This window comes from Hakea prostrata, chromosome 1 (genome assembly GCF_041222555.1).
Source record: "Hakea prostrata isolate BN-2017 chromosome 1, UWA_Hpros_2, whole genome shotgun sequence".
Classification (NCBI taxonomy): Eukaryota; Viridiplantae; Streptophyta; class Magnoliopsida; order Proteales; family Proteaceae; genus Hakea; species Hakea prostrata.
The window spans coordinates 45,698,781-45,723,600 of record NC_142600.1 but is presented as its reverse complement, the minus strand read 5'-3'; the positions used below and the strand labels follow the sequence as shown (position 1 = coordinate 45,723,600).

General features: G+C 41.9%; 1 protein-coding gene across 1 annotated transcript; it reads right to left on the bottom strand.

The window, feature by feature from the left end:
- Positions 1 to 17,937: 17,937 nt before the first annotated feature.
- On the bottom strand, positions 17,938 to 18,820 carry LOC149029035 (uncharacterized). The gene is made up of 2 exons (XM_089149717.1): positions 18,466 to 18,820; positions 17,938 to 18,324 (listed from the first exon to the last, which is right to left on the bottom strand). Exons 1-2 carry the CDS (start codon positions 18,622 to 18,624, stop codon positions 18,145 to 18,147), a joined length of 339 nt encoding a protein of 112 aa, XP_089005843.1. The 5' UTR covers positions 18,625 to 18,820; the 3' UTR covers positions 17,938 to 18,144.
- Positions 18,821 to 24,820: the final 6,000 nt, after the last annotated feature.

The following is a 24,820-nucleotide window of genomic DNA, read 5'->3' as shown; positions in this document are numbered from 1 at the left end:
CCAAACTAACTATGCTGACCTGCATGAGCAAAACTAAAACTCTGACATGCACTCCTTGGCTGAAAGGCAGGAGTGGGATATGGTGCAGGTCTCAAAAAACGTCACTTAGTGCAGTCAACAAATCCAGGGTTCCTTGGGTGCTAAGGCCTCTGAACACGAGCATTCTCTTTCTCTGTTTATTCCAGTTTCTTCGAGTTCTAAACAACCTCAGCATAGCTCTCAAAAGGGAGAATAGTGAGATATGCTTTGTGATGAGCATATTTATGTGTGAAATCTTAGGGCATAAGCATGCATTTTACACACTTTGAGTGGAGCTACCTTGGGTTTTATGTTGTTTTTGCAGCTTTTAGGACTTTTCAAGATTTAAGCAAATATTTGGAGTTTTGGGTATGAATCATGCAATTTTACACGTCAAGAGGTCCTTTCAAATTCTCAAATGTGAAAATGGGACTGATCTGGAGCATGATGGGCTAAAGATGTGAATATGGGCCAACTCCGAAATATTTAAGAGATAAAGGTAAATTTGATCTACGGCTGAGATTATAAATTATCAATCAAATCTACAGAGATATTATTGAGAGAGTCCAAATGGAGAAAAGAGTCCTTACATACCTCAATATCTTATTTCCTATTTGTGATTTAATTAAAGAAAGAAAAAGAGGAAAAAGAATTATATTTAGAGAAGAGAGAGGCAAAAATCCCGTTTCTGAATGTCTCTGTCCAGTTTCGATCAAGCGCTTCATCGAACAGTCATCTGGTGTCCGATCATGCTGATTTTTGGAGGAGACTTCTTAAACCTCAAATCCAACGGTGTAATTGTTCATCTGATCTCTCTAAGTTGGTCCGATTAGTACATCAAAACCCTAATTGGATGAGTTAGATAGGAACCCTGAGTTTGATTCAAATTCTGTCAAGATTCATATCCCATGTAAATTCTATAAAAGGAGAGCATACTCCATCAAAGGGGAACGTTTTTTAGAGCTTAGTAGAAGCACTCTTTCTTCTCTCTTCAGTTTATTTAGGCTTTCTCTAGTTTTCTTTGCTTGCATTTGTGAGATTTAAATTTTTAGATTGAATGTTTAGGTTTAATTTTTTTATGTAATGCAATTCAAGTTCAAGTTTCAAGCTTTAAGATTCGTTTTTCTCTGGGTCTAGCAATTGCAGATCTAGATCAAGATCATTCTAGATCTAGATCTGGTTGTTAGGGTTGGTTGAGATTCGAATCGTTTGTTCAATTCGCAAGTAAGTAACCTTCTTCAATAATCTTCTCTCCTCCCTCCATTCGCGCTTCTATCTACCCCTCCATATTCTTAATTTATGATTTACTTTCAACATTTATTTATTGTTCTTCCTTCCCCTGGGTCCTTGATCAGAGATGCCTACAGTCATGCCTCTCTTTGATTAAGGTTTCTCTTTCATTTTATTATTCTGTTATTTACTTTATGTTATTTACTTTCTACAATTTACTTTCTGCATTTATTTATTGTTCTCCCTTCCCCTGGGACTTTGATCAGAGATGCCTACAGTCGTGCCTCTCTTTGGTAAACGTTCCCCTTTCCTTTTATTGCTTTACTTATTTCGTTTTTTGCAATTTCTTTTTCTCTAATATCCGCTCCCCAGATCGGTGGATTGTAAGCTACGGCAAAGGGTCCACGGTCAATGTCATTATAATTAAACTCCCCTTCCCTAGATCCAGAGTGACACTCCAGATCACTTCCCTTTTATTTTTATTTATTTATTATTCGCATTTTTTTCTGCCTTTATTAATTATATGTTGATTATGTATTAGATGTATGGATTAGGACCATTCGTTTAGTTTAATTAAGTAATTAACAAATTTTAATCATTGCACTATTGCATTATCATTAAGATGTTAATTCTAAAGTGACATATCTCCTTGAGATCGATCCGTTAGCTACACAATACCATGCGCTTGCGGTTACTTTTAATTTCACAAACACTTTGATTGCTGGATGCAAACTTTTAAAGAACTTATTTGCCTTAGCGTTATTGGGCTTGATGGAATCAGGAGCAAAGAAAAAGAGTTCTTCAAACTTTTGCTGATAGTCCAGCACAGACATAGATCCTTGCACAAGAGCCATGAACTCGGCTTCTTTGGCATCCATTACCGCTTCGGGAAGTAGTTCTTACAAAAAGCTTCCTTGAACAAATCCCAAGAGACAACACGGGTATGCAGATCCTCAAGAATAGGCTAGGTGGAAATCCACCATGCATCAGCTTCGTGCTGAAGCTTATGCTTGGCAAATAGAACTTTCTGGGCGTCAGAGCATTGCAAATTCCGGAAGGCTTTCTCTAATTCCCGCAGCCATTTATTTGAAAATAGAGCATCCTTCGTGATACTAGAGAAAGAAGACACTTGCAGCTTTAAGAAACTCTCCATTAGTCGGGTATGCGGAGTTCTAGCAAACCTATCTACATTCGAGAATGCAGCATTAGGGTTCCCATTCACACCAGTGCGAGTCTCATTGTGAAGGGTCATGAAACCTGTCATCATCTGGTTGAACTAATTGGCCTGCTGCTGCATCATATTACTCATGACGCTGGCAATGTCTTGGAAACTTTCAATATCGGGAGCACCAGGAATGTCATTGGTGGTATGACTATTCTCTTGAGTCTGCTGGTTAGAACCACCAGCGGGTACCTCTTCATTGTCGGTGCTTCCGGAACCAACGAGACGATTCCTTAGGACAACCATTTTGCAAAACCAAAAGATAACAACATCAAAATTCGAAGATTCGTCAACAACCACTTGACCATATGATTAGAATGCTTAAATCATGCTTAGAATCATCAGTATAGTAAGCAATCAATCAAACAATCGGGACTGTAAGATTAATTCATTGTGAAAATTAGTTCCAAAATCATTTGTAAAGATATAATTTGACCGTTATATTACAAAATAAATTAAATATATTTATTGATTATTTCCTATACGATGGCATTTCTACATTAGTTTTCTTGAGAAAAAAAAAATCAGTTTCCATCCCACTTGAATTCCAGATATAATCATTTAGTTTTGCATTAAGTTAATTCTGTACGTTTTACTTTTTTCATTATTTTCATTCTAATTTGAAATGCAAAATCTAAAAGATACCAATATAAATGTACTGCTGAATTTGAGCCAAAAAAAAAATGTACTGCCGAAGACTAACGTTTTACCATGTGAAATGTTCTTAAGCAAGTTTTGGGGCCAAAACTTGTTTAGATGGCCTTTTACGTTAACCATGGGCAATAGGTCTATTCAGAAATTTGAATCCTTTCAAATGACTAGTTTTGAGCCCCAAGCTGTCAGGAGGTCCCCTCTTGCTGTTTTGGGCGTTTTTAGTGTATAAATGGATTTGAGATTTTCACTTATAACTATTTATATTCATAGTCTCTCAATAGATTGAGAGACTAGAAAATGGCTAGGGTTATTATATCTGTTCTCCTTAGAGTGACACACAATCTCTGCTCGGCCGTGGACGTTGGTTGCCTTCAAATGAATTACGTAAATCTCGTCTTTTTGTGTATACTTTGCGGACACCCATAATGACTATATTTTTAATAGGAAATGGGTTGTCATTTCTAATCTTCTCTATATCCCAAATGAGGAACAAATCAACTTCAAAAAAAATATTACTAGTTGTTAGTGTCTATTTGCGTTCTCAAGAATTGCTTCCGTCTAACTTTGTTTGTTATTCTTCTTTTTTTCTCCTTTTATGAGAGAAAGTTTTTTTTTTTTTTTATTTCATTAAATATAAGCTTTTTATATATATAATGTTCTAAAGTGTTACAAGTATACATCTTTGAAAGTGATGCGTCCAAAATCTGCTCAGCCCTTGGATCTCCACGTAGTGTCCTGCAAAACAAAAGCGTCAGATGTGGCCCGACCGCTGGGGTCGGGAGTCCACCTCCGAAGGCTAAGTCAGTTGATGAACTTAATCACAAACGGCTCTGCTAGAAGCACAGAGCTAATGAATGAAGAAACGGGAAAGGTGATCTAGATAGCAGGACGCTGATAGTTTAGGTCTATCAGTATGGATCTGAACCCGAGTCTCAGATAGTATTCTCCTTGATCGATTGATCCGTCCCTCACCTTGTATGGTAGTGAGGTTTATATAGAGTGTACCTTCGAATCTCCTTCGTTGGATGCACTCGAGCCTTCTTCGGGTAGTCGTTGGATCTCATTATTAAGATCCGTTGAACGATAGACTTCTGCTCGTGTGGGCTAGTAGAGGACTCCTGAGATAACCGTTAGGTTATGCGATAGTTATCCCTTTGATGATGATTATCCGCAGCCGTCAGTTTGAGTCTGCTGTCATCAGGGTGATTACCCTAATTCATAAGTAAGATTAGGGCACGCTTGCAGCCGAGTAATCTTTCTTCTTCAGCAAGCCATCCTCTGGATCCGGTTCGCTCGGGAGCGATTCGGTTTTCTCCATCTCGACCGGGGTCGGGGGTCGGACCAGGTATGAACCCGGTCTGATCATAAACTCTCCATATCACGAGCCCCCGAGACCAAGCGTTCGGTCGATCCCGAGAGCTTGGTTTTTAATCGGGTTCGTCGTCGGTGATGATCTCTGCGTGCTTCATTAAATGTCATATCACATTTAATGCGGTGGTCACTTTTCCTCGAGCGTTGTGAGTGTAAGGCCACATGTCTCCGTTGTAGTTGATCTATCGTGGCTCACGTCATCCAAGCGACGGTTTCCGAACGCCTATTTCGGATTCGTGAGTTCAAACTTTCAAAACGTCTTTCAATCTTGATCGTTGATTTTGAATCAATCTCGATCGTTCAGATTCCCGAACACTCGTGCGGGAGTTTTAAAAGCGGTTCGTTGTCTTCGTAGGTTTCATTCTTCCTGTCTGGAATTTGAACCTTTGTCGTCTGCTTCGCGCCTTCCTGCTCTCAAGCTTCCTTCTCACTGAATCAGTAAGTTTACTGATCTTTTCTTTTTGTAGTTTCTTGAAACGAGTAATGGCAGACGATAGGGCTTCTTTAGTACCCCATGTTGGTGATAGCGGTGATGCTTTTGCTTCTCCTGCTCCCGAACAGTCGGATAGTGATAACAAAACCCTAACCGTCCTCTGGCAGGAGTTCGCTGAAGTTTCTCAAAAAGGTTTTGAAAGAAAAACCGAAACTTCTCCTATTCTTGTCGAGTCTGGATCTTCCAAGATCGTTGATTCCTCTAGGCAACCTCAAACCTCCGGGTCCAATGGTGGGCCTGGCTCTGTTCCCTCCATTTATAATGGAGAAACTCTTCTTTCCGCTGTTCAACATTTTGACCTTCCTTCCTCATATCAGGTTAGGGCTCCCCACCCTGATGAGAGGGTTGATTCATCCCTTTCGGGTGAATTTTCTCTGTACATAGATACACTGGAAAGTGGGGTTCGCTTTCCCTTTTTTAATCCTTTATTTTCCGCAGTTTTGAATCACTGGAACATTTGTCCCGGAATGCTCCTCCCCAATAGCTGGCGTCTCATCGTCGGCTTCTTGGGTTTGTGTTTTGAGCTTGGCATCACGCCATCTCTTTCTCTTTTTGTACATTTTCATGTTCTTTCTATCTCCCATCCTCCCGGATGGGTCTTTCTTTCCAAACGCAATAGGGCTGAACTTGATTGGAGGGGCAGCATCCTCGCCAAAGGAACTTGCCCTTCTAACCAAAAAAGATGGCGCGAACGATATTTTTTCTGTCGAGCGCTTCCATCAGATCTTAACTTCCCGACCACCTGGAGGAGGTTTACTTCTTCGTCCGAAAGTAATCGGGGCCTTCCCTTATCCAAAGAAGACGAGGCGGCCATCTTGAAGATCAAATCCATTCCGTGGTATCAAGAGATACATGGATATGAAATGGAGTATAACTCCATCCTTCAGTACTGGGGCTTGGCTCATTGTGAGCTTCTAACCATCATCCTTTGATTTGACTGAAGTGATATGTCTTGAATTCTGATTCTTGTCCTTCTCCTTTGCAGTGCCTCCCAGAACGAACCCTGAAAGCCTGTGGGTGAAGGCCGCTAGAGCCGTTGTGACAGCCGAACAACGATCGCCCAGGGTCTTGACTGCAGATCAAGAGGCTTCTCTTCCCTCTCCCGACCCCTCTTATAGGGGTATCAGGAATATCAGGCATGTAGCTGATGTTTCGGGTAAAGGGAAGAAACCAATGGTGGAGAGGGCCACCGTTTCCTCCTCCGTCCGAACCAAGAGGAGGCATGACATAATTGATGCTCCCTCCAACAAAAAATCCAAAGCTTCAACGGATGGTGAGGAAGTCTTCCTCCCCCGTGGACCCCGAAGATGACCGACGGGGTCACTCGGGATCTCGAGAAAGCTGCAGAGTGGAGCTCTCTCGGTCTTGCTCCTTCGATCGCCGGGAGTTTGAAGCCCTGGATGACACCTCCCTTGTTAGTCAATCTACAAGGTAACGGTCTTCTTGCTTATTTATGTTTTCATAATTTCTTATGACTTCTTCTGATATCTTCTGTCTTCCTAGGAATGCTGTGTTGAGCTTTTATCAACACATGGAAGCTTTGAGCCGTGTTGGCCGTCGCACTCGCTCCTTGCTTTGCAAACTTGTGAAGAGAAATTGGCCAAGGCCAATTCCGAAATAGACCAGTGACTGCAGCTACTGTAGAGCTGCGAGAAAAAGCATGAGGAAGAAGTGACCTCCCTCAAGGAAGCCCTTGAAGCTTCAAGAATTCGTGTCTCTGCTGCCGAGCGCGAGGCCGGGAAGCAAAAGGCAGGCTGCCACGTTGTTTGGTGACAGCCTTGAAATTAAGAGTAGGGATCTCGAAGAACATCCGAAGTTGGCAATCCCTAGCAAGCCCGAGCATATAAAGCCAAACCTTCGGAAGGAGTGTATCCGGAAATACCCGGACAGCGTACCTTTCTCCGAATTGCTAGGTTTCTACAATATTCGGGCTTATCGCATGGGGGCGAACGACGTTTGGGAGCAGATCCTTGGAACGATCCCCGACTTCGACCTTGCTCCTTTTCGTGAGGTATGCCACCCGGAGGTCTTCGGGAAAGTTGGTATGGATCTCCCGGACCGGGCCCAGGGAGTAGATGATCCTTTTCCAGCTGACCCTCAATATGAGGCATATCTAGATGACGAGCCGGCACTTCCAGAGGAGAAATCACAAGCCGAGTCTCAAGTTGTTGCTTTGTAGAGGATTCAGCCGATGGCATTCTTGAGGAAGGCTCTTCTCGGGATCTCGAGAAAAGTCATCCCGACCCGGGGTCCCTCGGGCAACAATGAAGAAAAGGCTTAGGGTGTTGTTCCTTTGTAAAGATGTACCCTCATTTTAATGAATAGACATTTCTTTACTCATGTTGGCCTCAAAATTTCCCCATCTCTTGCCGAAGTATTGCCTTGAATATCAAAGTATTAATGATAAAACTTATCACTTAACTCTTCATTCCTCGCCGAATAATGATCTTGTAGAAATATTGTGAAGATGCGTTTCGGGAAGATGCGTTAATCTTCCCCACTACTTCATTTATTGCAAAGTCCGCACGTTTCCCTTCTGCGAAGTTCAAGCATTTTCCTGCTTTTGTGTACCATTCACTGTTTCCAATGAATCGGAAATACCTCCATTCTTTTAATGGCAGTGCGACGATTGGAGGTTTCTCTGCACCAGGTGCTCGCTTCCACATGTTCCCATGTGGCATCCCTTCGACCGTTGATCTTGCTTTTTACGGATTTCGAAGCGTCGTTTCGAGCTAGGTCGTCGGTTGTCCTTAGCCTTCAACCGTCGTCTTATACCTGAGGCTATTTAAAGCCTTCGTGGGTACCCTCCATCTATCTTGACTTCTGCAAGATAGATTTGCTAAAGTGCCAAAGCAACCTTTCGTCCTTCGGCCTGCCTCCGTATTCCTCGTACTTCGACGACAGCTCTATCCATTTCTGAACAAGTGAGTTTTAGATTTCTCATCTCCTTCCCCTTTTCCCCCAATAGTAAACTGCACAGTAGTTATACTTGGGGTTTAGTTTTTTGGTCTGTCAGATGCTTTAGAAAACTAGGGTTTCCCCATTGTTGCTGTCGTTTATTTCTGTACTGATACGGCTGCTCGTTTTTTTTTTTTTTTTTTTTTTTGTATAGTGGCTCCCAAGATCAACCCAGACTTTATCAGAGCAAAATCTCGCAAGAATAGCGTTCCGTCGGTGGTGATTGGGGCCAGTGCGGTGGTTTCAGCTAGTGAATCCTCCAAGCGTAAGGCGACTGTTGGCGGTGAATCTTCAAGTCAGATTCCTGCAGCTTCTGTTGATGTTGTCCCTGCACCTCCTTTGCCCGAAGTGACCGCTCGTCTTTCCCAGGAAGATCTTGATCACTCCGTTGCCGATGGTCCCGGCGGCAATCCTGCTGGTGAGCCTGTTGGTGAGCCTGTCGGTGCACCCCCGAAGAGTCTCCTTCGGGCATCTGAGGCAACTATGTTGGCGTCTGATGAAGGTGTGGCCCCAGCAGGTGCTGCTCCTATTTCTAACTCCAGTTCTTGTTTGGCATCCTCCTCCCCTCCTTCTGAGTTGGAGGATTTTGCTACCAGGAAGCGTCGTCGGATGACAAGTGATGAAGCTCATCCTTCTCTTGGTGTAGTTCGTCCTTCTCTTGATGTAGCTCATCCTTCTCATCCTTCGCCTGAATTAGTGTCAAACGAGTTTGACAGAGCGTTGGAATGGTGTCTTGCTGCTCGAATGACTTCGAGAGCGCAGGTTCTTTCCCAAACTTCCGGATGAAGTCTTTACGAAGTCACTTGGTGATGTAAGTCTTTCTTCATTTTCCTCTAATTTTGAAAAATTACTTTTCTACTCCTCGCTAACTCGAAAGTTGTTTGCGGGAGTCTTCTTTGGTAACTTCCACAACCAAGTGGAAGCGGTTACTAGACTCGATAGGTTGAGCAATGAAGTTTCTAGGCTTCGGGGAATCTCTGAAGCTAAAGATGTTGAGATTGCTCGCCTTCGGAATCTAGCTTGGGAGGTGGCGGGGAGAAAAGAATTCGATGATTGGTCGTCTTCGGTCAGATTTGGATGATGCCAGGGAGAAGATCCGGCGACTGGAACAAACATTTGGAAAGTCAGGAGCTAAAGGATCTGAAACATTACCCGAAAGGCAAGCCGTCGTTCCTTTGCCCGAATCTCTTCCAACTGATGTTCGCAGAGCCTGCGTCTTCAAGTATTTACACAAGAAGCCTTTTGTTGATATGCTTTGAATGCTTATAATTTGCAGGCGTCTCGGGATGGTGAGAACGAAGTATGGGAATCAATATTAAGGAAAGATCCTCATTTTGATACGACTCCCTACGGTCTTTGTTTGCCATCCTGAAGTATTTACCAACCTGGGTATTTCTCCTCCCGATTGGACCAAGGATAAGATTGATCCTCCACCTTCCGATCCGGATATTATGCAATATCTGGAAGATTCTCCTGTTTATTCTCCGCTGGAAGAAGTCAATTATGACGAGCTAGTGCCGAATGCGAGTTTGGTCGAGGACCATTCTTCTCCTAGACAAGCTGGGCAAAGAGTATGAAATTGCAGAGGATTTTATGAATATTGAAATATTTTTGTAATCCTCATTTCTTCTTTTCCTCACCAATGGTTGACTCATATGTTTGTTCTAGCAAAGTCGCGTCGATCTTGTATAACTTGTTAACAGTCACCTGTAATGACTTTCTTCTTTGATCGAGAGATTGTATCCAGCTCTTGTAATTGTTTTGATACTGGCCTCTTTGGATCTTCGAAGAAATAAGAAATTACTTTATCTTGAACTTTGCTAGCCACTTGAATCGTCGTTGCATTAGGTCTTAGTTATGCGAAACAATGCCTACACTTAAGGATTTTCGGAGAAATACAATAAGTCTGAGAAGGAACTCACTCGGGTTTTAAACCGATGCCTTATACTTAAGGATTTCCGGAGAAATACAATAAGTCTGAGAAGGAACTCACTCGGGTTTTAAACCGATGCCTTATACTTCAGGATAATTCAAAAATTCAATAAGTCTCGAAGGAACTCACTCAGGTATTAAACCGACGCCTTGCAAAAGGAACTCACTCGGATTTTCATCCGATGCCCCGACTTAAGAAAGTTCGAAAGATTTTCCATAAGTGTTGAAGTGTTGAAGGACCCACACGAATTTTCATCCGATGCCTTATAGTTGGATCTTGTTCTTGAATGTGTTCTTGAATGTGGTGTATGATGCCCCCCAATCAAAAGATAGTTTGTTGAAAACCAAAAATTGCATTGATTGAGTTGAAAATGATTACATCACGAACAAAATTGAAATCATCTTCAAGAATAAAACTTTTTGAGATGCCTAGCATTCCACGAACGATCCAATTCTTTCTGGGAATCAATGTTCTTCAGCTTGTAAGCTCCTGAACCCGACCGGTTTCACAACCATATAAGGTCCTTCCCGGGGAAGGGTCCAACTTTCTTTGGTGACGTGCGGGTCGGAAGCTAGGGTGTTTCTCAACACCAAATCTCCGGCTAAGTACCGACGATTCTTCACTCGAGTATTATAATGAGACGCTATCCTTCTTTGATAATGTTGAGTTCGTGCTATTGCCTTTGCCCGAACTTCATCCAACAAATCAAGACTATCAAGCAGTCCTTGTTCATTTGCTTTTTCCTCGAACTCACGATCCCTTAACGTCCCTGCCATTATCTCCACTGGTGCCAATGCTTCGGATCCATATGCCAACTTGAATGGAGTTTCTCCTGTAGGTGTTCGAACCGTAGTTCTATAAGCCCACAGTACATTATATAGTTCTTCGACCCAAGAAGCTTTGTCGACTTCGAGTCTTCTCTTTATTCCTTCCGGTAGCGTTCGGTTAGTAACCTCTACCTGGCCATTACTTTGGGGGTATGCCACCGAGGACATACGATGCTCGATCATATATGTTCCACAGAATTGCTCAAATTGTGGACAGTCGAACCGAGTACCATGGTCGAGTGACAATTATCTTTGGAATCCCAAAGCGATATATGATTGATTCAAGCACAAATTTCTCCACTTTTTCTCGGTAATTGTCACCGGTGTAATGCGGCTTCTACCCATTTTGTGAAGTAATCAATTGCTACTATCGATATTCCCATCCGCCCGATGCCTTGGTGAATTTGCCCATGATATCAATTCCCCACATTGCAAAGGGAATGGGATTTAGAATTGAAGTCATAGTCTCCGCCGGGGCCTCGATATCTTGTAGCATGAATTTGTCGATTACTACATCGACGAACGTAGTCCATAGCGACTTCTTGGATCTTAGGCCAATATAACCCCAGTCTTAGAATTTTGTGGGCCGGGGCTCTGCCACCCATGTGAGCGCCACAAATTCCTTCATGAACCTCAGCCAAAGCTGAGTTTGCTCCTTCGGGGCCTATACATCTCATAAGGGGCCCAGCATAAGATCTTTTATATAGTCTCCCATTCCGAATGACAAATCTAGCTGATCGAATCTTGATCAACCTTGCTTCTCTTTGGATCCTCCGGTAACTTGTCATCTCTTAGATATTCAATTATTGGATCCATCCAGCAACGTTACTGCTTCAATATAAGAAATTTCTTTCTCATGATAACTTGGAAAAGTTACCTCTTCAATGTAGACCGAAGGGTCTAGATTCTTTTCCTTGGCATTGGCTAGTAGGGATAGCTCATCTGCCACTGAATTTTCATTCCTCGAAATCCGAGATATCTTCAAATTCCGAAATTGGTTCTGAAATGCCCGCACTATCTCCCGATATTTTTGCAAGCGTGGTTCTTTAATGCCATACTCCCCCTGGACTTGGTTGACTATAAGTGAGAGTCACTATAAATAGTAACATCTGCAATAGCTAATGCCTTTGACAACCGAAGTCCTGCTATTAGGGCCTCGTACTCCTTCGTTATTACTCGCATCAAATGCGAATCTCAAAGCATATCGAATAATGAATCCCGCCGGACTTTTTAATAGAATTCCAGCGCTTTGCTCCATCTTTATTACTCGAACCATCGACATATACCTCCCAAGTGGTTGGTATAATGGGATCTTCAATGGTGAGTTCCACTTGGTGCGATAGTTTCTACTATAAAGTCGGCTAATGCCTAAGCCTTGATTGCAGTCCTGGGCTTAAAGCTCACTTGGAACTCACTTAGCTCAACCGACCGGGATACCATCCTTCCGGACAAATCAGGTTTGTTAAGAACTTTACTAAGAGGAAAAGTTGTAAATACCTCAATTGGATGAGCACGAAAATATGGCCTTAGCTTCTGGCGGCCATCATGAGAGCAGAGCACACTTTTCAATCTGCAAATATCTCGTCTCCGCATCCAGCAACATGTGGCTTACATAGTAAATCGGCCACTTGTTTCTTATCTTTCTCCCGAACAAGTCTTGCCCGACCGCGGAAAGGGATGTCGCTAGATATAGCTGTAATATTTCCCCCTTCTCTGGCACGGACAGGATCGGTGGTTGTCCAAGTGCTTCTTTTAATTCCTCAAAAGCTTTACGGCACTCTTCGAGTCCACTTTGCTTCCTTACGCCCTTCAGGTCTTTAAGTGCCTTGAAGAAAGGCAAACATTTTTCTCCGGACTTGGAGATAAATCGATTTAAGGAAGCAACTCTCCTGTCAAACATTGTACATCCCGAACGGTTTTGGGAGCCTCCATATCAATCGAGCTTGTATTTTGGCGGGATTTGCCTCAATTCCCCTCTCGTGATACCATGAAACCCAAGAATTTGCCCGAGGAGACTCCGAAGGCACATTTTTCGGGGTTCAACTTCATTTGATGTTTCCTCGATCTTGAAAACCTCGATTAAATCTGCAATGTGATTTGCTTTTGTAAAGCTTTTCACCAGCATGTGCGTCAACATATGCTTCAACGTTCTTTCCTATCAGCTCTTTGAAAATCTTGTTGACGGCCCTCTGATATGTTGCTCCTGCATTCTTCAGGCCAAAAGGCATGACCTTGTAATAATAGCTTTCACGATCAGTCATAAAAGCCGTATATTTCTCATCTTCCTTATTCATAAGGATCTGATTATACCCCGAGTAGGCATCCATGAAACTTAAAGTTTCATACCCTGCAGTAGCATCTATCAAGAGGTCAATCTGAGGCAACGGGTAACAATCTTTTGGGCAAGCTTTGTTTAGATCCGTGTAGTCTGTACACATCCTCCACTTCCCATTCGCTTTTTTCACCATCACCACGTTGGCCAACCAAGTTGGGCACTCGATTGGTTCTATGAAACCAGAATTCTTAAGTTTTTCAACTTCATTCCGAACGGCTTCATACTTTTCAATAGAGAAATTTCTTCTTTTCTGTATTCGGGCCTTTGCATCTCTGTCTCTTCCCGATCATCTCGAACTTCTATGGGGAGGGCAGTAACCTTCTTCGGACCCTCCTTGTCTTTTAAATAGGCAACATAACACTGCCGAGAGATCTTTTGGTCAGAGGAGACTTGACCGATTCCCATATCAGTCGGGAATTTGATCTTCAGGTGCTTTGTCGAAACAATAGCACCTATCTTGGATAAAGATGGTCGCCCAAGAATCATATTATAGGCTGGTAGTTCTCGAACCACCAGAAAGTTGATTCGGACAGTTGTTTCTTTGGGAAAACTTCCAATGGAAAGATCCAACTGAACCGATCCTTCCGCCACTGCAGATGACCCTGCAAAGCCATATAGGTGTGTTGATGAAGGTTTCATCAAATCTTGATCCACCTTCAATTTTTGATACACTTCGTAAGAAATTAAGTCAGCTGCAAACCCTGTATCAATCAATACTCTATGCACTTCCCGCCGTGCAATCTCTACCTTGATGACTATAGCATCATCATGAGGTAAACAAACATCTCTCTCGTCTTCTTCGCTAAAGGTGATAGAATCTTCACCATTCAGCTTCTTCCGCTTTTGCACCTCTCCGGCTCCAACAAATTTGGATTTGGTTTTTAAACTCCGGAATGATTCAGGCTCTGGACCCCCGAAGATGGTAAGGATCGGTGACCGAGTAGCAGCTTCAATCACCTCCTTGCCTTTTTTGGACTTCGGGGCCTCCCTTGATCGTTCTGAACTGACCGAACGATTCCTTTTAGGGGCAGCCGCACGTGGCCCGCGTGGCTCCTCCCTTCTTCTGCTAACAAAACTGGACGAGATGTCCTTGAGATATCAATCTCTCAATATCTGCCTTGAGATGATGACGAGTCATTAGTGTAATGACCATAGTCCTTGTGGAATCGGCAATACTTTTCCCGATCCTGCTGCTCTCCGGGTTTCAAAAGAATTTTAGGCGGCCACTTCAAAATATTTTTTCTTTTGAGGATATTCAAAATATCGGCCCGAGGAGCATTCAATGGAGTGTACTCACTTCTGCCGGGGGATCTTTGGCGCCAAGGTTGGGATCTTCCAACCCGATCACGAACATTCTTCTTTGGCTTCTGCTTCTGCTCGGTAGCCTTTTGTTCCTTATTGGAGACTTTATTATCCCCTTGGCGCGCATCTAGAATCTCCATGACTTCAGCCTGCTTCGGCATCTCTGTACCAACTCGGCATAAGTCGTGGGTATATCATGTAGTAATAACTCCAGGAGTTTCCGATTTGTGAGTCCCGTGAATAGAGCGGTTACGGCTACTGTTCATCCAAGTTTTCTATCTCCATCGTCACTTTGTTGAATCTTTTCGAAAACTCTCCGATCGATTCGTTCTTTCCCTGTTTGACATAAACAAGGTTTCTTCCGTTTTCTTGACTTGTATCCCACTCTGGAATCGCCCTATGAATTGGCGTGCCAATTCGTCAAAGTTCTGATCCTTCCCGAGGGAAGGTTAGAAAACCACTTTTGTGCCGCTCCGATTAGAGATGAACCAAAAACCCGCATAAAATTTCATCGAATTACACAAAGCTGTCATGGTCTCGTTGGTAATAGCCAATATGAGCTGTTGGATCTCCGGAGCCATCGAATGTTGAGAAGGTAGGCAAACGGAAGTTATGGGGAAACCGATATCCCGTGATTGGCTTAGCAAAAGGAGTCTTCCGAATGACTGAGTAAATATCCTCAGTTATTCTTCCCTTAGCCAATTGCCCTAACTTCTCATTGATTTTGGCCAATTCTTGACCAATCTGGGTCGGGTGATCCTCAGCAATATGATCACGACCTCGATTAACACGATCATCACGTGCTACTCGATCATCACGAACAGCCCGTCCTTCACGAACGTTTCTCTCGTCCACGAATCGCTCGATCATCACGAACGGTTCTTCGACGGTGGGTGAGTGGGTTCTTACCCCAGAATCCAACTTTGTATTTGAATCGGTTGTACTCTCTTGCGGTCTATCGAACCGATCGCCTCGCCTTAGTTGATCATCAATCCTCCGAAGTCCTCGGTCTCCTTCACGGACATTCTGATCAACATTCCGGTCTTCAGCCATTCTTTGGTCACGTGGCAATGCACGTCTCCCCGAATCGTGTTGATCAGGTTCTTGTGGTAAAACCACTCGTCTGGTGAGCAAGCGGAGTGCTTGGCTCACCTCCAAGAGTTGAATCTTTACCTGATCCAATTGATCTTGGATTGTATCAGGAGGATTACATCCTCCCTGGCCTTTATCCACTTCGATAGGATTTTGGCTTTCCTGGGGAATATCTGGATTATTCACCCCAGGTATCTGAACACCGGAATTGCGTTGTGCAACGGCTGCTGATCTAGTCACCATGGCTTTTTCAAGTCTTTCCCACAGACGGCGCCAAATGATGCGTCCAAAATCTGCTCAGCCCTTGGATCTCCACGTAGTGTCCTGCAAAACAAAAGCGTCAGATGTGGCCCGACCGGCTGGGGTCGGAGTCCACCTCCGAAGGCTAAGTCGGTTGATGAACTTAATCACAAACGGCTCTGCTAGAAGCACAGAGCTAATGAATGAAGAAACGGGAAAGGTGATCTAGATAGCCGGACGCTGATAGTTTAGGTCTATCAGTATGGATCTGAACCTGAGTCTCAGATAGTATTCTCCTTGATCGATTGATCCGTCCCTCACCTTGTATGGTAGTGAGGTTTATATAGAGTGTACCTTCGAATCTCCTTCGTTGGATGCACTCGAGCCTTCTTCGGGTAGTCGTTGGATCTCATTAGTAAGATCCGTTGAACGATAGACTTCTACTAGTTTGGGCTAGTAGAGGACTCCTGAGATAACCGTTAGGTTATGCGATAGTTATCCCTTTGATGATGATTATCCGCAGCCGTCAGTTTGAGTCTGCTGTCATCAGGGTGATTACCCTAATCCATAAGTAAGATTAGGGCACACTTGCAGCCGAGTAATCTTTCTTCTTCAGCAAGCCATCCTCTGGATCCGGTTCGCTCGGGAGCGATTCGGTTTTCTCCATCTCGACCGGGGTCGGGGGTCGGACCAGGTATGAACCCGGTCTGATCATAAACTCTCCATATCAGAAAGTAATGTAACATTTATCCTGCAACCATCCAATGGAAAGAAACTCCTTCAATTTGCAAAAGCTATTCTCTCTCTTTCTTATTTAAGAACATTATATGATAAATTTAAAAACAAATAACATATTCATGTTCACATTTGAATATTTCAACCTCATTATAAAATAACATGACAACTATCGAAATAGAATACTTGGTCATGCCGCCTCTTTGTTTTGGGTCAAAGAATTTATGGCTTCAGTTGTGAACATTTTAGAGTCGTACTTAAAAAAACTTGTCATACACAAAAAATCAATTCTCATCAATAAGTTCAATTTTTATTAAAATCAGGGGCGGAGCCCGGAATGAAAGTTGGGGGAGCGGAATATACATGGGCCAATGATGGACCCACGGTGGGTCCCACAATTATAAGTAAATTATAAAAAAACATATTAAAATAAAATAACGGCTACAATTGTGAGACAAAAATTTTAATTGCTATTAGTAGGAATCGAAATTTTATGAGAAAGTTTAAGGATTCAAAAATAAAAATAGGAATCCTAAACAAGATTTAGCTGATTTCCATTAATAGGAAATGAAATTTTAGGAGAAAAATTTAGGATTAAAAAAAAAAATCAATGATTATGATTAGATATGATAAAATCAATAGCTGAATTCTAACGAGGATTTAAATTGCTATTAATAGAATACAAAATTTAGGAGAAAGAAAGAACAGCGGAAAAAAAAATTATACTTTGTGAAAAGAATACTAGAAAAATCGTGAGTGTGTGAGAAAGATGAATAATTTGAAAAAGAGAAAGTGAATACCGATAACCTGTGGAGAAGATTTAGGAAAATTCCAATGTCTGCTAACTACTCCACTATTTTGTGAGACGTGTGACAAAACAAGAGAAAAAAAAAAAAGGAATAAAAGAGAAGATTCATGAGAGAATAAATATGAATGAAAATATATGGGAGAATTTCATGGATTGTAAGTTAGTTTTTAATTAGAATTTAACATTTTATTCCTTAAAACTAGAGATTTAATGAAAACCATGATTAAGAATTATATTTATACCCATTATCTTTATCTTAAATTTTTTGAGTAAGCCAAATAGTGGTATTTCACATGTAAAGTGAGAAAATAATAAAAAATATATGTATAGTTTAAAATTTCAAAAAATCTTGGGGCTATGGCCCCTCCGCCCCAACAATTAGAACCAATTCTATGGACACAACCATAAAAAAAAGCTGACTGATATTAAATTACTGAGGAGGTTGTTCGAGAACGTGTAGATAGAATCAGTGAGAACTTAATCATTAATTTTTAATTATTGTTATTGCAAATTCTTTAATTTAATAGATAGCTTAGTAGATTAAAAAAAAAAAAAAAAAACAACTTAAGTTTTCTTATTTGCTAAACCTGTTGAAAACTGATGACAATGTCAAAGGAAAAATAGCTGAGAATTATTTTGGGGAATCAGTTTTATACAGAAAATTTTCATACATTTTATACAGAAATCCACACATCAAAATCCCCCCCCCCCCCTCAAAAATAATAATAAAAAAAAAAGGTGGTGTCCGTCGAAGGTAGATTTATTTAATTAGAAGTCCACAAAAAGAAAGATCAATCCAATTGAAGGGGCTACCAGCTAATATATATCTTAACCCCATTTCTTACAACATAGATTCCGCTAACAGAAAGCAAATCAAAACGAAAGGGAAGGGGGTGGAGATGCACTAGAGAAAAACTAATTGAGTTTCAGAAGAGATGGTGTTTCTCCCCAAAAGCTGATTCTTTTTCCTTTTTAGCTTCTTTCTTCTGATGGTGCTCATGGATGGCAAATCCAACACTGCCCACTGCAACTGCTGCTGCAATCTCCTCTTTCACCTTGTGGCTATGAGCATTCTCTGGGTCTTTCTTTGCCTTATGCTTCTCATGCTGAAACAGAAAATTAAGCAAAAATATTAACTTATCGCCTCCCTAATCAATCACAAAGCATAAACTCCGGTCCTAATTATTAAGCCATAAGAATTTATACATAAGAAAGCAATTGAAGTCAAAGACAATGATTAGATTTACCTTAGCAACAGCAACAGCAGCTACAGCACCTAGCTTGCCCACATGCTCCAAGTGTTTGTGGTGTTTCACTTCTTTCTCATAGTCATGCTTGCTCATTTCTCCGGCGGGTTTTTCCTCCTTGTGGTGAAAGTGGTGGCCGTGGTGGTTCTTCTCAGACATGGTGGTCAAGAGGAGAGAAAGGTGATAGGCAAAACAACAAAGCACAACAATGGTAATAAGGACCAAGGAATTTAATTACGAAGTTAATCGATGTTGGCTAATGGTTTGAAGAGGTTATAGAAAGCAACCCATATTTATAAGGTTTAAAATCTTAAAACCAGGAAGCCAATCACGTTACCCGTAGTCCAGGCACCCCTGGGGAAGGCAGAAAAGATGTACGAAGTCCGCAAAAACGCGTGAGAGAGGCTGGAGGTGGTTAAGGAATTGTCAAGACAGTCTACAGATTTATTGATTACCAAAAAAAAAAATTAAAAAAAATAAAAAATCTACTTGTTGATTGTAGAAATTGCCAATTTACTCATTCGTTGTATTATAGTACCTTGTTTTCTTTCTTTCTTTCTTTCTTGTTTTTTCTTTTTTTTCTTTTTTCTTTTCTTTGGTTGGGATTAATATTGGTAAGTTGTATTAGTATTTGTTATAGGTTCAGCTTTTTGACTTTCGGGCCGGCTGATTTGAACGTTAGAACAACCTTCTTTAATGAAATTCCAAGTCTCCCCTGACGGTTTAACGTTAGGGGGTTTCTCCCATCATGAAAGGAGTTAATTGGTTAACTTATTTTCCATCCATTTGGACTACACCATGCTGGGTGGTTTTGGAAAGATGTGGAATTCAGCTCCTTTAGGGCCTGTTTGGTTACATGAATCCAGAGATTTCATGAATATGAGAATTATACCCGTTTGGTTGTAAAAATCTCTAGATTCATGAAATCTAGAGATTCGCCTTTTTACACTAAAAACGTGAATCTGTAGATTTATGGGTAAAGGGTGAAATCCAGAGATTTCAAAAAAACTATATATTTGCACATTCACAAAAATCACGTCGATCAAATAGTTTTTTAGGATGAATCCACATATTTCATTCCACAACCAAACATCTAATTTTATAAATTATAACTCCATAAATTTGAAATCTCTAGATATTTGAAATCTCCAGACTCATGACCAAAAAGGCCCTTAAAGGTTTTGAACCATGAATTCACATATTCTACAATTTTCACTCCTTGCAATTCCCCTTAATTCGGATTTAAGATTGTGACACGTGGTAGTTTGAATATCTAATGGTCACAATTAAAACCCAATTAAAAATTAAATTTAATGAATCCCTAAATTTTTTTCAAATTTATTCTATCCTCTTTTCTTAAAGCTTAATTTTAGGATCTGATTGGTTACATGAGTCTGGAGATTTCAAATATCTAGAAATTTCAAGTCTATTGATGCGTCCAAAATCTGCTCAGCCCTTAGATCTCCTCGTGATGTCCTGCAAAAAGAAAGCGTCAGATGTGGCCCGACCGCTGGGGTCGGGAGTCCACCTCCGAAGGCTAAGTCAGTTGATGAACTTAATCACAAATGGCTCTGCTAGAAGCACAGAGCTTAAGGAATGAAGAACTGGGAAAGGTGATCTAGATAGTAGATCGCTGATAGTTTAGGTCTATCAGTATGTATCTGAACCTGAGTCTCAGATAGTATTCTTTTCGATCCCCTCACCTTGTATGGTAATGAGGTTTATATAGAGTGTACCTTCGAATCTCCTTCGTTGGATGCACTTGAGCCTTCTTCGGGTAGTCGTTGGATCTTAACAGTTAGATCCGTTGAGCAATGGACTTCTACTAGTTTGGACTAGTAGAGGACTCCTGAGATAACCTTTAGGTTATGTGATGATTATCCCTTCGATAATGATTATCCGCAGCCGTCAATTCGAGTCTGCCATTATTAGGGTGATTACCCTAATCCATAAGTAGGATTACGGCGCGCTTGCAGCCGAATAAGCTTTCTTCTTCAGCAAGCCATCTTCCGGATCCGGTTCGCTCGGGAGCGAGTCGGATCTCTCCGTCTCGACCGGGGTCGAGGGTCGGACCAGGTATGAACCCGGTCCGATCATAATCTCTCCATATCACGAGCCCCCCTGGACCAAGCGTTCGGTCGATCCCGAGGGCTTGGTTTTTAACTGGGTTCGTCGTCGGTGATAATCTCTGCGTGCTTCATTAAATGTCATATCACATTTAATGCGGTGGTCACTTTTCCTCGAGCGTTGTGAGTGTAAGGCCACATATCTCCTTGCAGTTGATCTGTCGTGGCTCACGTCATCCAAGCGACGGTTTCCGAACGCCTATTTCGGATTTGTGAGTTCAAACTTTCAAAATGTCTTTCAATCTTGATCGCTGATTTTGAATCAATCTCGATCGTTCAGATTCCCGAACACTCGTGGGGGAGTTTTAAAAGCGGTTCGTTGTCTTCGTAGGTTTCATTCTTCCCTGTCCGGAATTTGAACCTTTGTTGTCCGCTTCGCGCCTTCCTGCTCTCAAGCTTCCGCCTCACTGAATCAGTAAGTTTATTGGTCTTTTTCTTTTTGTAGTTTACTGAAACAAGTAATGGCGGACGATAGGGCTTCTCTGGTACCCAGTGTTGGTAATAGCAGTGAGGCTTTTGCTTCTCCTGCTCCCGAACAGTCGGACAGTGATAAGAAAACCCTAACTGTCCTCTGGCGCGAGTTCGCTGAAGTTTCTTAAAAAGGTTTTGAAAGAAAAACCGAAACTTCTCCTGTCCTTCTCGAGTCTGGATCTTCCAAGATTGTTGAGTCTTCTAGGCAGCCTCAAACTTCCGGGTCCGATGGTGGACCTAGCTCTGTTCCCTCCATTTACGATGAGGAAACCCTTCTTTCAGCTGTCCAAGATTTTGATTTTCCTTCCTCATATCAAGTTAGGGCTCCCCACCCTGATGAGAGGGTTGATTCATCCCTTTCGGGTGAATTTTCTCTCGTATATAGATGCACTTGGAAAGCGGGGTTCGCTTTCCCTTTTTTAATCCTTTGTTCTCCGCAGTTCTGAATCATTGTAACATTTGTCCCGGAATGCTCCTCCCCAATAGCTGGCGTCTTATCGTCGGCTTCTTGGGTTTGTGTTTTGAACTTGGCATTACGCCATTTCTTTCTCTCTTTGTACATTTTCATGTTCTTTCTATCTCCCATCCTCCCGGATGGGTTTTTCTGTCCAAACGCAATAAGGCTGAACTTGATTGGAGGGGCAGCATCCTTGTCAAAGGAACTTGCCCTTCTAACCACAAAAGATGGCGCGAACGATACTTTTTCCGTCGAGCGCCTCCATCAGATCTTAACTTCCCAACCACCTGGAGGAGGTGTACTTCTTCTTCCGAGAATAACCGAGGCCTTCCCTTATCCAGAGAAGACGAGGCGGCCATCAGGAAGATCAAATCCATTCCGTGGTATCAAGAAATACATGGACTTGAAGTGGAGTATAACTCCATCCTTCAGTATTGGGGCTTGGCTCATTGTGAGCTTCTAACCACCATCCTTTAATTTGACTGAAGTGATATGTTTTTAATTCTGACTCTTGTCCTTCTTCTTTGCAGTGCCTCCAAGAATGAACCCTGAAAGCCTACGAGTGAAGGCCGCTAGGGCCGTTGTGACAGCCGAGCAATGATCGCCCAAAGCCTTGACCGTAGATCAAGAGGCTTCTATTCCCTCTCCCGACCCCTCTTATAGGGGTATCAGGAATATCAGGCCCGTGACTGATGCTTCGGGTAAAGGGAAGAAACCGATGGTGGAGAGGTCTAATGTCTCTTCCTCCGCACGAACCAAGAGGAGGCATGACACAATTGATGCTCCCTCCAATAAAAAATCCAAAGCTTCAACGGATGGTGAGGAGGTCTTCACCCCCCAGTGGACCCTGAAGCTGACCGACAGGGTGACTCGGGATCCCGAGAAAGCTGCAGAATGGAGCTCCCTCAGTCTTGCTCTGTCACATCCTCCCAGCCGGTACCCTATCTGGCATACCCGAGAGTGTGATCCACAGCCGAAGATCAGGTATCGAGTAATCAACCTCCCACATAAACAATAACATAATCATGAACAATAATAATAAAAGTGCGGAAGATAAACCATAGATCCAAATAAGGAAAGAATGAATCATATATAATCAGAGTACTAAATATAATCAGAGTGTCTAAATCAGATAAGTAAAGTGAGGCGAAATCCCACTCTACAACCAGCGGAAAAGTAGTTATAAAAGAGAATAAGCAAGATAAAATCTAATCCCAATAGCAGGTACAATAGGTAACTAAATTGTTCTCAACTTTATAGACAACATCCCTATAAGTATAAATTTCATAAACAGCACAAGGGCGCTTCCACTCTATGGTCGGACTAAGCATCGTACGGAGCATAACCACTCGCGAGATCTTCAGTGTAATTGTTGTAACCGCAATCACCTTCCTGGAGATATGCTTCTTCTCCTTGCGCTTCTTCATACGAGCCGTCATGATATTCAGAACCTGTAGAATAGTCTAACAAACATTGTACAATAAAGGAATGAGTTTCAAAGAAACTCAGTAAGGCAGTTAAATCCATAATAACATAAATGGCGGATTACAAAACAAACATAGATGCAATATGGTATGAGACAAACTATGAATGTATGAATCTAACTCTATATATGCTGGTCTCTATTGGCAGACATGCTTTAAGTCATAGCACCGTACTTCTTTAGGAAAGTCTCAATCACTCATCATCAGTTGGTAATGGGTCCGGCATTCCTCGGGACATTCCATGGCTGGGGGTATAGGTCACCACTCTCTCACATAACCATTGGTCTAAGTACCGGCGCATGTCAGGGTAAAGCCTAGCCAAATGCAAGTCTTCTACTTAGTTACATCAAGTCAGATCCAGATACGTCCATTCCTCGTCCCTGACGATCCTTTCCGGTATCCTTCACACTAGAGTCCTCATAGTCCCTGACTACGGACTCATCAACCCTATTGGTTATCCACGTATGGTAAACGGGAAGCTCTCACGTCCCCTCACGGGTTGGTTACCGGTCTTGAGAGCCCATGAGCCCAAGTCTATCCATATGCAACCCTACCAATAAATGGCCCCCACAATGTGATTCCTGTCCTCTCACGGGTTGGTTACTGGTCTTGAGCGCCCATGAATCCCCATTGCTACCACGGGTCGTTCGGCCTCAATACCCCTCCGATTAGGGTCTGATATAACGGGACATCCTAGCCAAACACTACTAGACAGTCCTAGATATGTCATCCAACAGTTTAGGAAGGTGTCCAGAGGGCATCTCCGGAAACATCCCATAATATTCCCGTACTTGTCCAAGGATAGAAGTGTCAAAAGGACACCTCTCCTTTCCAAACCATACTTAAGCATACACAAGCATCAATTCATAACGTCACATATATGGTAACTTCATATATGGAAAGAAATCCATAATTACAATCACTTTGTATATAACTGGTAAGTAAATCATACATGAGTCAATTCAATATAAATAAGTAATGCTACTGATATCAAGACAATACCACAGTAGTATAACATTATAAGAATCTAATTAAAGAAATAACTTAACAAGATTCAAATATAGAAACTAGGATATGCAATTTATGTTGTTAAAGAAGTAACCATCCTTACCTTTTATAACTCGCAAAGGAATCCTAAGAAATCAAGTAAGATCTTGACAAACTTGAGAAGAAGGTCCTAAACAAGTGTATACAACATATTAGGAAAGATCCCTAACAGAAAAGATACCAAAACATCCAAAACAGACCAATTCTGGAGTTGTTTGTACTCATTGGTCGACTGGTCCAGTCGACCAATCAGTCGACCAATGCAGACAGTAGCCTATAAAATCAGAGTTTTGAGATATAAAATCCGAATTTGGTGGTTCAAAGGGGTACTAATCAAGGGGTAAACTACATTAGTAATATCCTAACATATAGGGGATCTCAAAACACTAATCAAATCAAGTCATCAAGATACAAATTAGGAAACAAAAAGTTACCATAATTAGATCAATCATGGTTCTTGAAGAATTCAAGATAGAAATCAAAGGCAAGAACAATAGGAGAATGAATCATTGATTCAGGTAAAGGTATCATGAAAAGCATACTTAGATCTTCAAGAAAATAGACCTAAGAGCATAAATCTAAATAAGGAAACAAAACCTACCATATATGTAATTATCATGATTCATGAAGAAAACATGGTATGGTAGAAGAGAAACAACTAGAGATTGATAGATCATGGATCATGAAAAGAAAACACAGCAATTGACTACTAACATGATCAATATAGTAGATCTAAGGAGATCAGAATTCAAATCAAAAGATAAACAAAG

Bases quoted from the DNA above. Each gene is read 5' to 3' on its own strand.
- LOC149029035 (XM_089149717.1), bottom strand. From the start codon at position 18,624: ATGTCTGAGAAGAACCACCACGGCCACCACTTTCACCACAAGGAGGAA. The intron at 18,325-18,465 runs GTAAATCTAATC...TTTCTGTTTCAG, and splicing joins CTGCTGTTGCTGTTGCTAAG to CATGAGAAGCATAAGGCAAA.